Source organism: Aptenodytes forsteri, unplaced genomic scaffold (assembly GCF_000699145.1).
Source record: "Aptenodytes forsteri isolate BGI_AS27 unplaced genomic scaffold, ASM69914v1 Scaffold188, whole genome shotgun sequence".
Classification (NCBI taxonomy): Eukaryota; Metazoa; Chordata; class Aves; order Sphenisciformes; family Spheniscidae; genus Aptenodytes; species Aptenodytes forsteri.
Genome location: NW_008794371.1, coordinates 242,293 through 259,686, shown reverse-complemented (window position 1 = coordinate 259,686; position 17,394 = coordinate 242,293). Strand labels below are relative to the sequence as shown.

The 17,394-nt window shown below is 46.0% G+C and overlaps 1 protein-coding gene across 5 annotated transcripts in view; it reads left to right on the top strand.

The window, feature by feature from the left end:
- AP2B1 (adaptor related protein complex 2 beta 1 subunit) overlaps nt 1–17,394 on the top strand; it is an 81,919-nt gene that overhangs the window by 29,914 nt on the left and 34,611 nt on the right. For all 5 annotated transcript variants that reach the window (XR_002086301.1, XM_009286937.2, XM_019474117.1 and 2 more), the window contains 5 exons: nt 2,949–3,064; nt 4,186–4,351; nt 4,857–4,955; nt 7,375–7,634; nt 12,025–12,217. Coding sequence is in view for 4 of the 5 variants with exons in the window: in XM_009286937.2 (XP_009285212.1) it covers nt 2,949–3,064; nt 4,186–4,351; nt 4,857–4,955; nt 7,375–7,634; nt 12,025–12,217 (834 nt within the window). In the remaining variant the exon portion in view is untranslated. The remainder of the gene's footprint in view (nt 1–2,948; nt 3,065–4,185; nt 4,352–4,856; nt 4,956–7,374; nt 7,635–12,024; nt 12,218–17,394) is intronic.

Sequence of the window (17,394 nt, the reverse complement as noted above, 5' to 3'; positions counted from 1 at the left end):
CTGCAGACTGCGCTTGGAACCAGCTATCTAGCTCCTTCTCCGCCTCCCTGATATTACACAGCCTTCTCACCACCTCCTGCAGCTCAGCCACCTGCTGCAGGAGGTCCTCTACCTGGGCACACCTTTTGCAGGCAGGTCTGCCACCTGTCCCTGCCCCAGGAGAAAGGTCTAGATGCTTCCTGCAGCCTGAGGTCTGCACTGCAGCCTCTCCTGTCAGCAGCTCTGCCTGGGTGGTCCTGCCTCCTGCCGCTGGGGTAGATGGTGCAGACCCCCCAGCCGGAGCCACGGCCTCAGACGAGTGCCCACCATTCTGCCTTGAGGGTCAGGTAGGATGAGTGCCCTTGGCCTTTGCCGATGGTCACAGAACGGTGCCTCGTTGCTGGGTTATGTGTACTCCAAGTCTCCCACTCAGCCCGTGGAATGCCCCTCCTTCGAAGAGGTGCCCTCCTGCACAAACTGCCACGCCATGCCCTAGCTGCCATGCCATGCCCTGGTCGCTACTGCTCCCTGGGGCTGCCTTTTGCGGGAGTGGGGGGTGGCCACTATTACTGCTGGTCCCACCCGTGCCTCATCAGCCACCCTTGTGAGAGCTGCCGGGCCCCTGCACTCCCCTGCAGTTTAGCTGGCTCAGGAAACCCCCCTGTACGCTGTGATCCACTGCTCCGCTGCGGGACACGCCTGCACCGGAGCTGATCGCCTCTGCGAGCTTATGGCTGTGAGCGTGGTACGTGCTACTTCAGTAATCTTGCGGGCTTTCATTTGGCTTCTACAGAAAAGCAAAGCAATTTTGACGTTGGTTGGTTGTCCTTCCTCACTCCAACTTGAGAGCTGTTCTGGTTGGGGCGCTCTTTCATCAGTTTGCAGATCACTGCAGTCCCCAGGGATGTCCACCTTCAAATAGCAATGTGTTTACAAGGGATGGGGTGAGCTGAGATGTATTTTGTTACAGGGAAATTTTGTTAGAGGGACTGCTCTACTGTGCATGTGCCCACGTGACTGCTCACTTTCCAAGGGACTCTTGGGCTAAAAATCAATACTGCATATTTCAAAGTGGATGTTGTGCTCTTCCTGGAAAAATCACGCATTGAAGTGTCTAAAGAAAAGAAAGATAAACCTTAATTTGCTTTTCCTTGAATTCTGCAGCTCTTAAAACTTTGCTAGTTGTAGGCTCTGATAGGGCTGGACTGCTTGTTGCAAACAGTGACTGATGCTGTAGAGCAGAATTGGGTTACGACAGATTTACCCCGAGTGCCGCTTAAGGCCACTTGTTAAAACATCTAGTGAAAGTTGTTGAGAAACCGGTAAGAGATGAAATTGCAAGCTTTGAAGCATCTGTCTTGCAAGGACTTTGAGTGGGGTTCCTGGTGTGAGCCAGGTCCACGGTCAGTCTCCATGAAATGGAAGAGTCTTCCAGGTCACAGGCCTCGAATCTCTTCTTGAGCAGGAGAAGAGATCAGAGTAGGACATTGTCAGATTGCCATTTCACTGCCTCCATAGTGGCATAGTACCTGTAAAGCCATGCTAAGGAGGGAGAGGTATCATAAAAATATATGATAGCAATCATATAATTTTATATGATACCTCTCCTTACTCTGATACCAATTGTATTGGATCTTTTTCTGTTTGGTGTGAATTTCAGGGGAGAGTCTTATGGCCTTTAGTGCCAGTTTGCAAAGACGGAGCAAATGCTGGTTTATAGTGTCTCTTCTCTTGGCTGATCCCCTCACCAGCATTGCCACTGTTTGTGCTTGTAGGCTGTGTTTGTAAAATACCACAGCTAGAGTCACGAGGGCAAGAAATCACCAAGAGGTTTTAGTCTCTGCTTGTCCCAAATTCAGCTCTACAAGTCTTGAGGTTTGTCCTTGAGACTTTTGCCCATTCTCAAAAAACTGATTCCTGTGATTTAAATGCCATTTCATTCCTCCTCCTCCTGCCTAGCCTTCAAGTGCTCTGAAAGTGAAGGGGACTGTTAGCTCACTTGAATTGAAAAATCCACCTACGTTGCTATTGTTTGTGCCCTACGATGTTTGTCTCGATCCTGAATGCTTTATGAATGTTCTGATGGTGACTGCCTAGGCAGTGCCGTGAGCAGTCTGCTTCTCACATTAATCACCAGCTGTGTAATGAGGCTTCATATGTGCTCTGCTAATAGCCAAATTGCTGTCCTTATTTGAGACTCTCCAGTGGTGGATTTGGTTGCTCCTGTGATGTCCTGCCTCACTGTGCTATTTGGGATTAGACCTCCCTGAATTATTTGCCTCTAACTCCAGTTCTGGTTCCTGGAGCATGCCAGTGTCCAGTCCTTGTTATCTTATGGCGCCTGTGGCTGGGAATTTTGAACTATTTAATGTGAAAGCTGCATTAGCAACAGCTGGATTTCTATTTATAGCTGTATCTTCACATGTTGCTAGTAATCTCACCCCAAAAATACTGACCCTCTTGCTGGTGTGAGCTGCTTTTTGCTGCTGTTCTTGCAGCGTGATCGACAGCGCGGTTTTCTGCTGCCTTCTAGCTTCCGCAGATACCTTCCAGCAGTCCCTGTCAAAACTCTCCCAGCTCTGGTTGCCACAGCTTGGGCAAGTCCAAGAGAGCTCATTTGGTGGCCTGTTTCAGCTGCTAGCCAGCAAGAGGGTGATATAAGTAGTAATGCAGGCAATGTTCTTAAGGTCTCTTGTGTGGTAATCCAGCTATCTACTGGCACGGTTGCTTCAACCGTTACTTATTGCAGGAGCTGGAGTCAGCTGGTGTCTCCACTGTAGTACACAAGCACTTGTCCACCTGTAGTTTTTTTTCTGGACACGCATACTGAGTTTGGTAGCTGTTGTCCTTTTGTTTTCCCCCTCTGGGCCTGTTTCATATGCATGCCTCATTCCTCAGCATGTGCTGTGGGCTGGGAAGGAGTGTTTCTTCAGCTTGTTTTAATTGTATTGTTCTGTTCTTCTCTCTAGCAATCTGCAGAGCGCTGCGTGAGCACACTGCTAGACCTCATCCAGACCAAGGTCAACTATGTGGTCCAGGAGGCCATTGTTGTCATCAGAGACATCTTCCGCAAGTACCCCAACAAGTAAGTGAAAGTCATATAAGGTTTTTGGAAGCCCTTGTCTGCTAGCATCAGAATAGAGCAATGTAAAACTCAGCATAGCTTACCAGGGCTCTGAAGTAAAGGTGGCCATTTTTCTGAAAAGCAATGTCCATTCTGATTCTAGCTCCTAGTACGGTAGGATTCAGATGTTGGCTCTAGATGAGGTATCAGCCTGACACATTATTAGTTTGAATTGAAAGCTTTTCCTTCCCCACTGCTCCATATTGATGCTGAGTATAAGCCTTAATCAAAAGATAGTAAAGCTCTTACAGAGAATGCCAGAAGGAGAATTTGACCAAGTTTACAGCATCAGGCTTCTGGTCTTGCTCGTCTCCTCTAGAAGGCTTATCTACAAGGCCATGAAAGTTCATGGCTCTCATGGTCTGAGATCCCAGTCAGATTATGTTGAACAAAACACTGCTGGCTTTCTCAATCGAGTGTTCTCTCTGTCTTGGGCAGTACTGGGCTTCTTTTAAGCTGTTTCTGCAATAAGGTTTTGTCTCCTTAGCTACAGAACAGCAGCAATGTCTTTCAGCAGAGACTTCCTGATCACCTAAAAAGTAATATGGGACATCTGCAGGCTGCTGTGGCAATTTCTGCTGTCAGTTACAAAACAGATTGCTTGCTTACGGCAGGGATACCCACGCATGGGAATAGGGGAAGCTAAATAATTAGTGTGGGATATTGTCTGTTTTACAGCAAAGCCTTTGGGGAAGTGTAATATCCAGTTTAGAGTTACCAGTCTGAAGATGCCAGCGAGGCTGTGGGATCTGATACAGACTCATGGTTTGAACTGTTGGATCAAATGTTCCCTTTAGCAAAACACAGAGGGAGGCAGCTTTGTCTTGAATTCCACATCTGGGTGGTCTTGCTGATTAATGAAACTGCAAAGCTCTTGAGGACCCTGTGAGATCTTAGTGCTCAGCTTGGAAAAAGAAAAAGCCTAGGAATATCTTCTATAGTTGAGTGAAAATGCTGCTTGTTGCGTAGAAATGCAAGACATTGTAATTTAGTGCAGGATTCTCTGCAGAACGATGTGGGCAGAGGTAGAGTAACACAAGTTGAATTCACCCCAATAATCCACCTGTACTCTGACAAATCAGGTATGAAAGCATCATTGCCACTCTGTGTGAGAACCTAGATTCCCTGGATGAACCAGATGCCAGAGCTGCCATGATCTGGATAGTGGGCGAATATGCAGAAAGAATTGACAATGCAGATGAGCTGTTGGAGAGTTTTTTGGAGGGCTTCCATGATGAAAGTACTCAGGTAAAATTGTGTTGTGCATCTTATCTGTAGTGTTTCATGCAGTGTATGTATGGGACGGACGGTAAATATTATTGCAGTGGTCAGAAAATACCTCCCAATAAAAACTTCAGTATTTGGCTAAAATAAAACTCTTGGGAGTCTGTAGACTTACTCTGTTGTCTGTATCTCCCAAACTCCTCTTCTTGGAAGGATAAGACAGAACAGGAGGGGTTTCTAGATGTTGCATACTTCTTGGGGAATAGCCCTACTAGGGACCACAACATACAGAAGAATAGTGATGAGATGTATAAATCTCAGCGTGCTGATCAGGGACTTGTCTGCGAAAGTGTTTTGCAGCAGGCAAGAGTCTGAGTCTCATTGTAGTGGGTTTCACTGGCAAAGAATAGTGTAATGCTGTTAAAAGCATAGGACTTGAGTTTCATATCAGTAAAGGGTGTTGAGACTTGGGAGACATTGCCAAAGCATGGATGAATTCTCTAATCTCTACTGTGTCCCTTTCTCTTAGGTGCAGCTCACCCTACTGACTGCTATAGTGAAGCTCTTCTTAAAAAAGCCTTCTGAGACACAGGAGCTGGTTCAGCAGGTCCTCAGCCTGGCCACGCAGGTAAGCCAAGATATCCAGTGAACCAGAGCCCTCCAGACACTGTGTTGGCCTGCTGTGTGGTGTCTCCCATCTGCCAGGCCAATCAGCTTTGCAGTAGATAGAATTCAAGCTTGTTCCCCTCTCTCCCAAAGTGACTCCATTTAAGGGCTGCTCTGTGCCTGTTACCATGCAATCTGGCATCTGCTCTCTCCTTCTTAGCTCTTGCTTCATCCTAATTCCTTCCCCGTTCCCCCACCAAATGAAAAGTTAGGGACAGGGTAGAGCTATGAAGAAACCAAAATGCTTTCTCCTTGACGGTGCCTTGCAGTTAAAACATCTGGAGCTATGACAGAGGGAAAGGGCCTGGCAAAGACTTTGTTCTGTGAACAGCAAAGCTTAAGCAGTGCTATGAAAAAGAAAGAACTGAGGCTTGGTGGTTTTTTTTCCTTTGTACTTGGATGCTGTCAACCAATGTGGCAGCTTTGCTGGAGGCTGTAATAGTGGGTTAAGATCCTGGATTCATTATGCATGAGGTGATGAGTTATGAGCTCAGATCACTGCAGGCTGGGCTGGGCTTGAGCTGGCAGACAGAAGTTCTGGAGGACAGAAGTGGAGATGTTCTGGTGGCAGGAGTGGGTAAGACATCAGCTGATCCTCCTACACTCCCTGGCTGTAATGACTGGGGTAAATGTGTGATGGAGTAGTCCAAAAAGAGCAGCTCCTCTCCAGACCTGCTGTGTCAAGTGACGAAAATAGTCTCCCAGCTGTTCTGAAGGGGCTGCGATTGTTTCTGAGCAGAAAACCTGGAGTCAATCATCAGCTGGCCTTTTTGGTCCTCTTTGCTGCAAGAAGTCATGGCTGTGGACTTATTAGTACTTAAAACTTCTGTTCATCCCTTTGGGTGTGTTGCATTGGTCAGCGGCAAGAAATCCGTGGCCTGCTTTTGTTGCTTCAAAACCTGCTATTAGGCAGGCTCTGAGCTCTTCCTTAGAGAGTAGTGGGCCAAAGGCATGCTATATCATTTGCCTAAGCCAACAGAAGAAAGGTACTAAGTGTTAAAACCCACTATGCTGAGTCACAAAACACTTAATGGCACCCTAGGAATATAATAGGTGTCTGTTTTTGTTTGTCACAAATGTTGATTCAGTCTGGGTTCTTGTATTTTATAGGAATAATAAGTCAATGTAGGACAACTGGCTGTAAAACACTAAAAAGCCTATGCTTCAAGGTCTGATTTCTAAGTAGAGATACTGGTTTTCACTTGAGTGGGAGAGGAGTTGCATGTGTGTTTCTTTCCCCAGCTCAGGTATTGTTGCACTTTGAGTGTCTCTTAGGGTATGTCTGCATAGCAAACTGCAGGTGTGATTGTAGCAGGAGCCAGCTTAATCCAGCCAACACTGGTAAAAATAGCAATAAAGCAGCTGGGGATGGGAGGGACAGAGATGTGTAGCAGGGATCAAGGTCCCTGGCAAGCCCATCACCTAACGGATGGCACAGAGCCTCTACATCTCCATTGCTGTTGTCTGTCTGGCATGGTGGGTAACCAAGCTAGCATGGGTTCATTGGTATGCACCACAGGGGTGCATGCAGACCCTGGGGAGTGGAGAATTGGGAGAAATGTGGAAAGAGAAGATCTGAGCCTCTTGTTCCAGTAGATTTACTAAAGTTTCAAGTCTGTTTATTTGGCTGTGAGAAGAAACAGTCAGTCTTGAATCTGTATGTGCCTGCAAGTAGATAGGAGCGTGTGGTCTTTCATGTCTGCCCTTGCAGAAGCCCTGCCTGATCTGCAGTAAAACAAGGGTATTACTGACAGCTGGAGAACTGATGAAGTATCCTAACTGTGTATCATTAGCATCTTTCCATACTTCATTAGATAACTAAAAGGCAGGATAAATAAGATCTCTTTTGGTATGAAGAATACGGCTTATTAAAATCCATCCTGTAGCTCTGCAGGGTCTTTTTGTCCAGCAGTGCCCTTGCGTAAGTCATACATTTCCAGGAATCTTGGATCACTCTGTTACAATATGCAGTATTGCATGTCTAGTCTTAGTATGTGACAGAGTAATTTCAACCCACGTTCTTTTCTTCTGTCTGCACTCCCTTGGAGTTCTCCTAATACTTACTGTTGTGTTAAGTGGCAGGAGAGTTTGGAAAGCGGTTGATAGCTCTGTGGGTTTGGACAGTTGTGGGATGTAAATCCTGGACTTTTTCCTCCCTGACCAGCTGAGCAGGAAACTAGGCGTTAATACTTTGGTTCTCACTTCTAATTTTGGAATGTTCATCACAACAAGCAGTTTGTAACATCATTCTGAAATTGGTGACTGTGTCGCTACTGGATGGTTGGGATTTTTTAATCCAGCAGAATCACTGCTAGAAAAATTAAGTGATTACAGGTGTTAGTCCCCTTCAAACCTCTGACCGATGTATTGCTTTGTCTCAGGATTCTGACAACCCAGACCTGCGGGATCGTGGCTACATCTACTGGCGCCTTCTTTCCACGGATCCAGTGACTGCCAAAGAAGTGGTCCTCTCAGAAAAGCCACTTATTTCTGAAGAGACCGATCTGATTGAACCAACTCTACTAGATGAGTTGATCTGCCATATTGGGTCTCTGGCTTCTGTGTACCACAAACCACCAAACGCTTTTGTGGAGGGGAGCCATGGGATCCACCGCAAACACTTGCCAATTCACCATGGGAGGTAAGCTGAGGCATCTGTGGTGTTAATGGAAGGATCGGTTGTTTCTTTCTAGCAAACAGTCCAAAAGATGCAAGGATTTTTTTATAACACTCTAGTGGGGTTTTTTATCGATTGTGTAGGGGCTTGCAGGTCATCCAAGGAGCCATTTCATTGTAGGATTTAATCCTGGGTACGTAGTTTCTGAGTTCCTGGGTCAGAAGACAGGGGAAGTATCAAAGTTCTTGTGTGAGGAGAAGCTAGAATGTTTTTTGTAAAGACACTGGCTGTAAGCCCTCTTGACATGAGAGTGTGAATAAAAAAGCAGAAGCTTTGGGTAACTGGTGCAAGGGTATACTTTCAGGAGGAGGCCGAGTGTGGTAAAAACAAGCACCTTACAGAAGGATACACTTCTTTTGATTTTGTAAGAGCTTTTGCTTCAGCAACAGCACAGCTTTACAAGCTTCATTTGTGTAGAATAATACCAGTTTCCTGGAACTGGCAAGTACAGGGATCCTTTGCTGTTGGAATATGAAATGGGGAAGGAATGGTAAAACTACCTTTCTCACTTGGTGCCTATAAAGCAAGGGGAGTGTAAAAGCCATCTAAGCCCCATCACTGAAAACTGTTTGGGCTTAAAAGATGGCTAGACTGACATGGTTCTGTCTAACCTTTGGGGTGGAGGGGGGTGCGAAATGCTTTGGCTTATTGTCTGGAGCTTTAATGCTTCCCTGTGATCCCAGTCCTGGAAGTGGGTTAGATCTGCACGAGCAGGCAGTATAGTAGTCCCGGGCTGTGGCGGTGTTACTGTTGAGCCTGTTCCCATGGTTCCTCATTCAGGTAAGCAGTGCTGTTTGCACTAATGGCATTAATTACAAATGCAAGTGTGCTTTACAGCAGGAGGCAGAGTATCCAGGCTTACCTCTTAATAATATTCCCAAAGTGACATTTGGAGTGCTATTTTTTGCTGTTGCACTGATAAATCAGTGTGCGATGCTGCTCCTTTTCTATTTCCTGACATCACTTCTCTGCTATTCTTAGCAACTAAAGCTATTTCTGTAATGACTAGCTTTGGGAAGCCGAGTTGTTTTCTCCCTGCCTGTGAAAGTAAGTCTGGCTGCATTGACCCAGGACGAGCAAGCACAAGTCTACCAGTCAGACAAGAAAAGCAGTGGCTACATTCCTTAGCTACGTCTTCTAGACAAAGATTTGCCTCAATAGCAAAATGAGCTGGGGTGGGGGTAGCTTTGGTCTCCAGTGTTACCAGCCTTCCTGTACGCTGTTTCAGGTCACTACAGAAGCTAACGTTTTAGGGGGTTTTAGTCAGCCTAGTCACATGGCTTGACTCTTACAGCTAATGCTCAGACAGTCTGATGACCTCAAATGTTTTCCAACTGTAGCAGTATTGTATATTGCCCTGGTGGTGTTTACTACTAAATTACCCTTTACTTCAACATAAAACCTTCAGGCCTCAGTCAGCAGTGGCAAGCTGAGGAAGCCAGAGCTGGAGGAAGGTCTGAAGGGTGCTCAGCCGAGCATGCTGCATACTGATGCAGTGCTCTAGCCCATTTGGTAAATTAAAAAAATGAGTGGTGTTACTTAATGGCACACCAGGCTTCTCTGATGTGAGCTGACCTCATAAAGAGGCCCTGTTATTGTGGTTTTCTGCTTTACTGTTAGCAAAAGGACAGTAAAACCTTGCAAGCTGATGCCAAGGCCTCCTTGTACCATGTCACAGCATACCAAATTGCCACTTTCAGCCATGAGAATTACAGTGAGCAGCTCTGCAGGAGCATGGTTGTGGGGAGCCTGAATTTGTGCATCCAGTATGATTTCACTGATTACTAAGAAATCGGTTTGCCTCTTTCTGGTGCTGAATGTGCATGAAAAGATACATGAAAATCTGTCAGTTTAAGGCAAGTTCGGGGTGTCCAGTGAAAGATAACCTCCTCACCTAGCTATTGGGAGTTATCGTCATTACTTCTGCACTCCGGTAATGACCATTCTGATGGCTGACCTGTCCACTAAAGACTGAGGTTTTCCTTCAGATTGCACAGGAGATAGAGGTGGAAGTGTGGAGGTGTCCACAATGAACGTGGCTTAAGAGAGTCAAGATAGCGTTGCCTTGAGTAGATGGGCAGAAGTAGCTAGATGAGTGGTGCTTTCCTGGGTATAAACCTAGGAGGAGTTAGTTATGGTTGGCAGAATATACTACATTGCATTTTGATTCATTTCATTTTCATTCAGAGCAGTGTAGGACAGGTTCCTTTCAGCTCTCAGCTGATGGAAAGACCCATTGAACAGCTCACAGATGGTGAGATGTTCCTGCCTCTTCAATGAGCCCAAGTGTCCTAGAGTTGCAGATGAATCCTAAAGGTGGGGAAGAAATCTCCTGACGGCTTGGCAGTGTTTCCTCATGTGGTGGCTCCCACCACCCCTGCTTAGCTATAATGTAGCTGGGAAATTTGGGGAGATGTTTACAGGGCTCCTGGGAGAGGAGGAGTCTGGTTAGACTCTGGCAGGAATCCACGTTCCCACACAGGTGGCTGCAGGAAATTTTTGATTCTGGTTCGGGCTGTGCATCCCTTGTGACACCCAACATCTGGGAACCGCTGGAGGCTGAACTCATTGGAGGGCCAAATCTCCAACTCACATGGGCAAACCCAGCTGCTAGCCACTGCCCAAGACTATAAGGGAGAAAGCTTATATCGAGTCTTTTTGCCCTTTATAACCCACATATTCTTTATTCTTTTTTTTTCTTTCAAAGAAAATGCAAAGCTGTTTATACAAATCTCTTTAAAGCGGCCCATTCTGTACAGGAAATGGAAGGCTTGGTGTTTTGTTTTTTAATACAAACTGACTTAGTTTTGTCCTTTCCTAATTTCTTGTTGGGCTTCGGGGCAACTGCAGTTACACAAGACCTTGAAGGATTGCTTTATCTCCATCAGAAGAAGGATGAGTAAGTGTTGAAGAGGTGTAGTGTTAAAGGGATTACATACTGGGAACGAACCAAGTGTGTGCACTACCGGCTTGTAATGGTGCCTCTGCTCATACATGCTGTTCTTCCCCATTCTCAGGTTGGGGGTGGGAGTGGATCACGGTAACCACTTGCTCTTCAAAAATGTTTTAGTTAGCTGTTCTGCATACTCAGAAGTCTCCCTGCTGAAGGCAGAAGCAGAAAGGACAACTAATATTAGTACTGTTAGGGGTCTAAAGCTTTTAATGCAAAGAAGCTTTCAACCCTTTCTGTCGCTGCCTGGTAACTAATTCATTCTGCAGTCCTTATGCTACATCTTTTCCTCTTGGCACTGAAGTTGGGAGCAGCTTATACTCTGTTGCTAAAGCTTTCCCCCCAGTAACTGAATAAGGATAAGGAAGAGAATTGTGGCTACTCAAAATCAGGAGCTGCAATCCTTACAAAAGAGCCCCTATGTTAAACACCTTGTCAGGATGCTAATTCCCATGGCATTTGTGTGCAATTACCTGTTGGCTGCATCTGCAGTAATATGAGCTAGAAATAATTTTGTCAGTTACTGCTGGCAACAGGATACAAAATAGATTTTAAGTTATCTACAATATTAGTGTCTCTGGATTTAAAGAATAAATACATTGTAATGAGATCTCCAGGAGCTACAGTCAGTCTGACTTTTTTTTTCCTCTCCTTGTTGTAAAATTCAGTGGTAAGTGAATATAAAAGGTAGCCAGACTGCATATGATGAGAAATTTTAGAAGCTGTATAATGAGCGTTTCTAGACTAGTAATTGGCATGCCTGCTAACTCAGAGGAAAGGAAATTCTTGATAGAAGGGAGGAATCAATTTTAGATTGAGGTCTTTAATTAGAAAAGAGTTGTGGAGCGTGGTGCTGGTCAGTAGGAGGTAGTTAATCCAGATCTGTGGGGAGTGGTTGAGCTTGCACTGGTTAGAGTGAGGGCTCAAGGGTTTTACCAATGTTAGGTCTCTGAGGAAATCAGTGTTTACACCCCACCACCACCATGTTTACATGTAGTTCTCCAGGCCCAGTGGGCTGAAAATCATCTCTATAGGTTTCTTCTGAGCTGGGAAATAACTATTTTCAGTGCTGTAGCCCATGTAGTACTCATGGCTTACGGTTTTGGAAGGGTCTGTGATTCTCAAGGTGGGCAGATTTCACACCTGAAGATTCCCTTTTCTGAACTGAAAACCATGCACGATGCATGGAAAGGCTTTGTGCTCAAAGCGTGTGTTGAAGAACCACTTGCCATAACACACTGCCTTGTACGTGGCAGTGGTCAGATCAGCTGCTAGGATAAGCTTTTAACTGGCTTCTGCTTGTCAGCCACCTCTTGCTGTGTTTCCCCATGCTGGGAATCTGAAGCTGGAGGCCGAAGGTGACTAATGTTTCTCTCTTCTGCTTCTTGTTCCTCCCACCCATAGCACTGATGCAGGCGATAGCCCCATGGGCACAACGGCCACTACAAACCTGGAGCAGCCGCAGGTCATTCCATCGCAGGGCGACCTTCTGGGTGACCTTCTCAACCTGGACCTGGGACCCCCAGTGAATGTTCCCCAAGTGTCCTCCATGCAGATGGGTGCTGTGGACCTCCTGGGAGGAGGACTGGACAGCTTGGTAAGCGGCAACCTCTTTAGCTTCAGCTGATGCGAAGTAATTGGAGCTGTGCTTATCTCTGCAAAGCCTTGATCATTTGTGCTTGTAATGCTTGGATCACTGAGCTCCCAGTGCTGAGTCCTAAAACTCCAAGAGGATTTAACCAGTGCTATTGTACCAACTTTCAGCAGGTTTTTGCTGCTATAAAATGAATGTTGCTGCATGCTGTAGAATCCCCGTGGTCAGCGGATGTATTTGTTCCATGCTTTTTCTGTCTGTAGAAGAAAACCAAAAAGTTGTTTTAAGGATGTAAAGTGTCCCACTGCTTTGTAATTGATTCAGGCTCCCTTTCAAGAAGGTGTTTGTTCCACCCGGTTCCCAACCCTACTGAATTTCAGTGCAAAACTCTCAGGGCTGCAGGCCGTAGCCCGGTGTCATCCCATTTGTGTATTCTCCAGAGTATGTCATGGTTTAATATCGGTGACATTTTAATTGCAGTTAGGTCAAGAGGGAAGCACTCTGCGTAGCCCTCCCCATGCCGCAGCTGCTCACGAGGAGGTATCCTAGTACTAACAGGGTCAGGCTCTAGGGTGCGAGCAATCACACATTGCTTCTGCTCCGGAGTGTGAGCTGGGCATGAGCTGCAATGAGAGAATCACTTAGCAAGGAGACCGCGGCAGTGGAGAGGAGCTCGGTGCTGTGGTCTTACGCTGGTGGCAGCCAGGCATTGAGAAGTGAATGTAATCATCAGCCTGGGAGTAGTTCCCCAGGGAGTGGAGCACAGCACGCAGATCCCTAACACCCTGGTGACTTGCCCACAGGGGTAGGAAGCAGTCTGGGTATATTTGCACCATGTAACCTGAGTAAGACTACCCCTGTGAACGTAGTTGGGTGTTTTTCAGACCTACGGTGGATTTGTCTTGCTTTGGTTTGAGGTTTGGCTTGTAGTGAGCTGGGTTGGGTTATCTGCGTGCCTGGTTTAGGTGTGCTTTCAGTTCTGAGTCAAGATCTGAGTAACAGAGGTAGGAGGCAGCTGGATGAACCCCAATGCAACAAATCCTTACTTGTCAAATATATATATTTTTTTTTTTAAGCTGCCATAATCTTATTAAAGCAGACATTAAACACGTTTCCAGCTCCAGCGCCTCATGAGCTAATGAACTGGAAACAATCTAACCCTTAATGGCATTGGCCTTCATGGAGGTCAGATGTACTTTAGCCTCTGTGCCATCTAAACAGCAGTTTGCTTATTTAGCAAGGAGAGTGCTTTTACGCTGGGGAGATAGGGGATTAGGGAAATGGTTTAAACTGGAGTGACTGGGAAAGCAGACAGTGAGCCCAGAGCAGTGACCTTTGCAGCCTTTGCCCTGCATTGTAAGACATGCCACTAAGAAACTGGGATTTTTAATTGTGTTAAGGCATTGCAGAAAATGGTGCTATCTGTGGCGGCTCAAAATGGTTAGGAGTTAAATTCCTCTGTCTATACTGTCTTCCAGGCCACTTATAGTAACCTTTTGTTTTTCATTAGTGTCAGAGACAAATAAATGGACACAGCAGGAGGACTAAAACTTGGTTTTGGGAAAAGAGTTGTCTCACAGTTGGCATTAATGTGCTTAATTTAGTGACGTGCTTTGGCAGTAGAGCTGTTAAGTTGATATGGTACTAGGCTTTTACTTAATATTTTTCTCAAGCCTTAAGTAAATCCATGGGGCTGTGGAGTGTGATCAAACAAAGTGATCATGTCTGAACAGGGAGTAGCTGTGCCTCAGGCTGCGTGGGCCAGCACTGTCTCAGCTGAATTACTAGAAGGGGTGAGCACTAAGCAAAAATATCTGAATGGTGGTGCATTTCCCCCCCCCCAGAATGCTTTCTATTGAAGTGCTGTTGCATCAAATGTGCTGTCTTCTCCGGATCCCTCGCATGTATAAGTGAATCTTTTCCTGGTAAATCTCTGTATTTCTCTGGCTTTCCCTTCCCTGATAAGCCTAATTAGTGTGTGAGTGAATGTGATTTGTGTCTTTGTTTATTGTTGTGGGCATGTGTTTAACAAGTATCAAGCTGAGTTAACCCTAACCTAGTATTAGCGAAATTGCTAGGCAGTGTCTCTTGACTGCATGGCTAGCCAAGGGGATTGGTGTTTGGATCTTGGGCTAATATTAAGCCACATTTGTGCAGTGCCAAAAACAGTCTCAAACTGCAGGTACGCACATGCCTGATTTCTGTATGTGGTGAGGGGGTGAGATGTGTCCCAAGGTGCCCCCTTGAAGAAGGGCTGAGCTCTTCACCCTTCACCAGGGATCAAAAACGGCTGGGAGCCAGGGATGGTGTCACTTGGGCTGCTTGTGCAGTCAATTAGTGGGGTTGGAGACTGAAATAAAACCTTCTTCCTCTGTCCTTATCAGTGCTTTGCCTATCAGTGTATCAGTAGGCGTTCTGGCTGTCGGTGTAGCAATCCTTTCCTCTTTCTCCTCCAGATACCTTATACACACACTTTCTTTATGCTGTATTGCTGCCTGATACATTCTGCTTTGAAGTTTCCCTCTCCATTACTCCTAAAGTCTTTTTTTTTTTTTATGCATTTCTTCCCCTGTTTTGTTGGGAAGACCGAGGCTCCCATACTCTTGCATGAAGCAGGAGTGGTGTGAGCAGTCTCTCTCTCCTCCTCAAACCAGACAGAATTTACTTCACTTTGGGCCCTTGCGCTACCAGAAAGTAACCCTGTTTGGTTGTGAATGTGGAGGCAGCTGTCTTCCTCTGTGTGTGCTGCTTTGGTCTTTCTTTTCCCATCCCTCCTGTTGTCTTAAGAGTTTAAGTAAGAGTACTGGAACCAAGTGTGGTTGGGGTCTGATCTAAGGAAGGATTGAATATGCGTTTTCCCAACAGGAATTTGTCTAGTGTAATTTTTTTAAGGCTCCTAGTGATGGAGTTTGTACTGCCTCTACTGTTGATCTCTGTTTTCTGCTCATCACTAGCAGATCCCTTTTGGATCTCAGGTGACCTGAGAGGAGACAGGAGCATGAGATACGTGAATGCAGTGCGTTCTCTGCATTGTGCCTCTGGCATTATCTCTCAGCCTGAGCGGGGACCTAAGTTGCTCTGCTGCCAGAGTAGAGCATCTCCAGACCCCACTTCCATTTTCCAAGCAACAGTTTGATGTGTAAAAAAGCCTAAATAAGCCTCTCTGTTACAGTGGAAGAAAATGGTTTGGGATGTGCTTGAGTTTATGCATAAAATCATGGTCTGTTGCTGTGATGGTGAGATTGCGTCAGTACTGTGAGTGTCTCAAAGGCAGCTGAAGGTCTGGAAGAGGCTGCTGGCAGGATCTCAACCAGTGTGTCACATTCACTCAGTGTCATGTGTTGATCCCCTCAGATACTTGTTGCAGCTCTTGTATATTTGATAACGCCTCCTTTTCTTTGGAGGGGTGTCTGTCTTCAGAGGGATGCTCTTGCAATAGAAGTCTCAACAGGACTAATCCAGAAAGATCAATAGCAGCATTAACTTCCATGGCAAATATTATTCCACATTTCCATTTCTTAAACTGTTGTTTTTTTTTTTCTTCCAGGCACTTAAATAGAGACTGCATGGTTTAAAACTGGATAAACACCAAATTAATATTGTTCATTTGAATTTTCCTCAGCATTGCTAGATATTTATCCCCATGACCAGTGAGACTCCAGCTGCTTGATAGGTTAATTTCTTTAGTGAGTAACTCTTATTTTATCTCCATAGTGAGTCCTGTAACTGGTATTAAATGTAACATGCATATTGTGCATGCACAGATGCTGAGCATGTGTTAACAAAAAAAAAAAAAAAAAAAGGAGAAAAAGGGCCTTTAGTACAAGAACAAGATATGCTTTGCTTATAACCAGAGCAGACTCGCTATATGACTTACGGAGAGTTGTTCTCTAGTGAACAGAGCCAGCACTGAGTCTGCTCCGGGTTGTGCCCCTGTTTGCCACCCTGGGCAGATCTTGTTCTTCTCTGCTTTGCTTTCTTTTCTGTAAAATGGTGACCAAGCCCACTGTTACAAAGCTGTTTGAGATCTCCAGCTCCACAGTGTAAAGTAGTGATGCCAGTCACTAATACGGGAGAAGCAAAACTTGCTTGGCCAGCAGGTTGCCGGATGCAGAGTTGCGCATGCTGAGAGCTGGAGTTTGATGCTTTATTACCTTAAAGCTGGCTCTTAAGTGGCTGAACTTCATGCAGATTATAGGCAGCCCTCCAACTCCTGGTTTACTGTTGATGCAGCGCTTTGTAGGATGTCTATTCATGCTGTAATGAGCCAGGGTCGTTTTGCCTTTAAACCTTTTTGTGTGTTCATTTGCTCTAAAAATCCATTGGGCATGAGAGCTCCGTGTTGCCTGGCACATCGTGCAGCTCCCTGTGAGCCCGTGCGTTTAACGGGAGCAGGGCACTGTGGCTGGGAGCCAAGGAGGCTGGCTTTAAACCCGGGGGCAGAGCAGTAAATCTGTAGGAATGGACAGGCTTGGATTGTCTGTTATGTAAGGATTTTATTTAATACTCTAGCCACTCATCTACAAGAGTATTACTGATTCAGGGCTGGCAGCTGATCAGACTGATTTATGTCCTGAATTGTAAAGCTGTTTGATAAACACTGGATGTCCACAGTTTTCTGTAATACCTGGACTGGTTTGGGCTGTTCCAGGTGGAGCTGTGCCCCTCTATGTAATCAGGTTGGATATGGGGGGGGGTCTGACGCCAGGGGTCTCTTCTGCATGGTTCAGGGCTGTGTCCCACCACTGTGCCTGCTCTGAAGTGTGATGGAGAGCTGGGACCTGAGCACTGGCTCACCCTCTCCTGTGGGGTGTCCTGGGCTCTGGGTGCCTGTAGGCTTGGCAGCCTGGGACAAAACGCCTGCTCCAGCAGCACTGAATGCCTGCCTGATCCAAAAGGCTACTTATTTTACCTTTTCCTGGAACTACAGTGTGAGAACGGCTATGCTAGGTCAGCCCCAACATCCATTTATGCAGTGGATGTGATGCTTCCCCAGGGTGCTCCTCCAGCCTCCAACAAGGAGCTGAGCGTCTCCTTTCATCTAGGCTGCTCTGGTTTGATGAGCTACAAAGGACATCTGTTAGGATTTCTGACAAAGGGCATGTGTCCATTGCTGGAGCAGTGCTGATACAGAAAAGGAGCTCTTCTGGTGGGTTGCTCATTCATGTCTAATTTAAGGG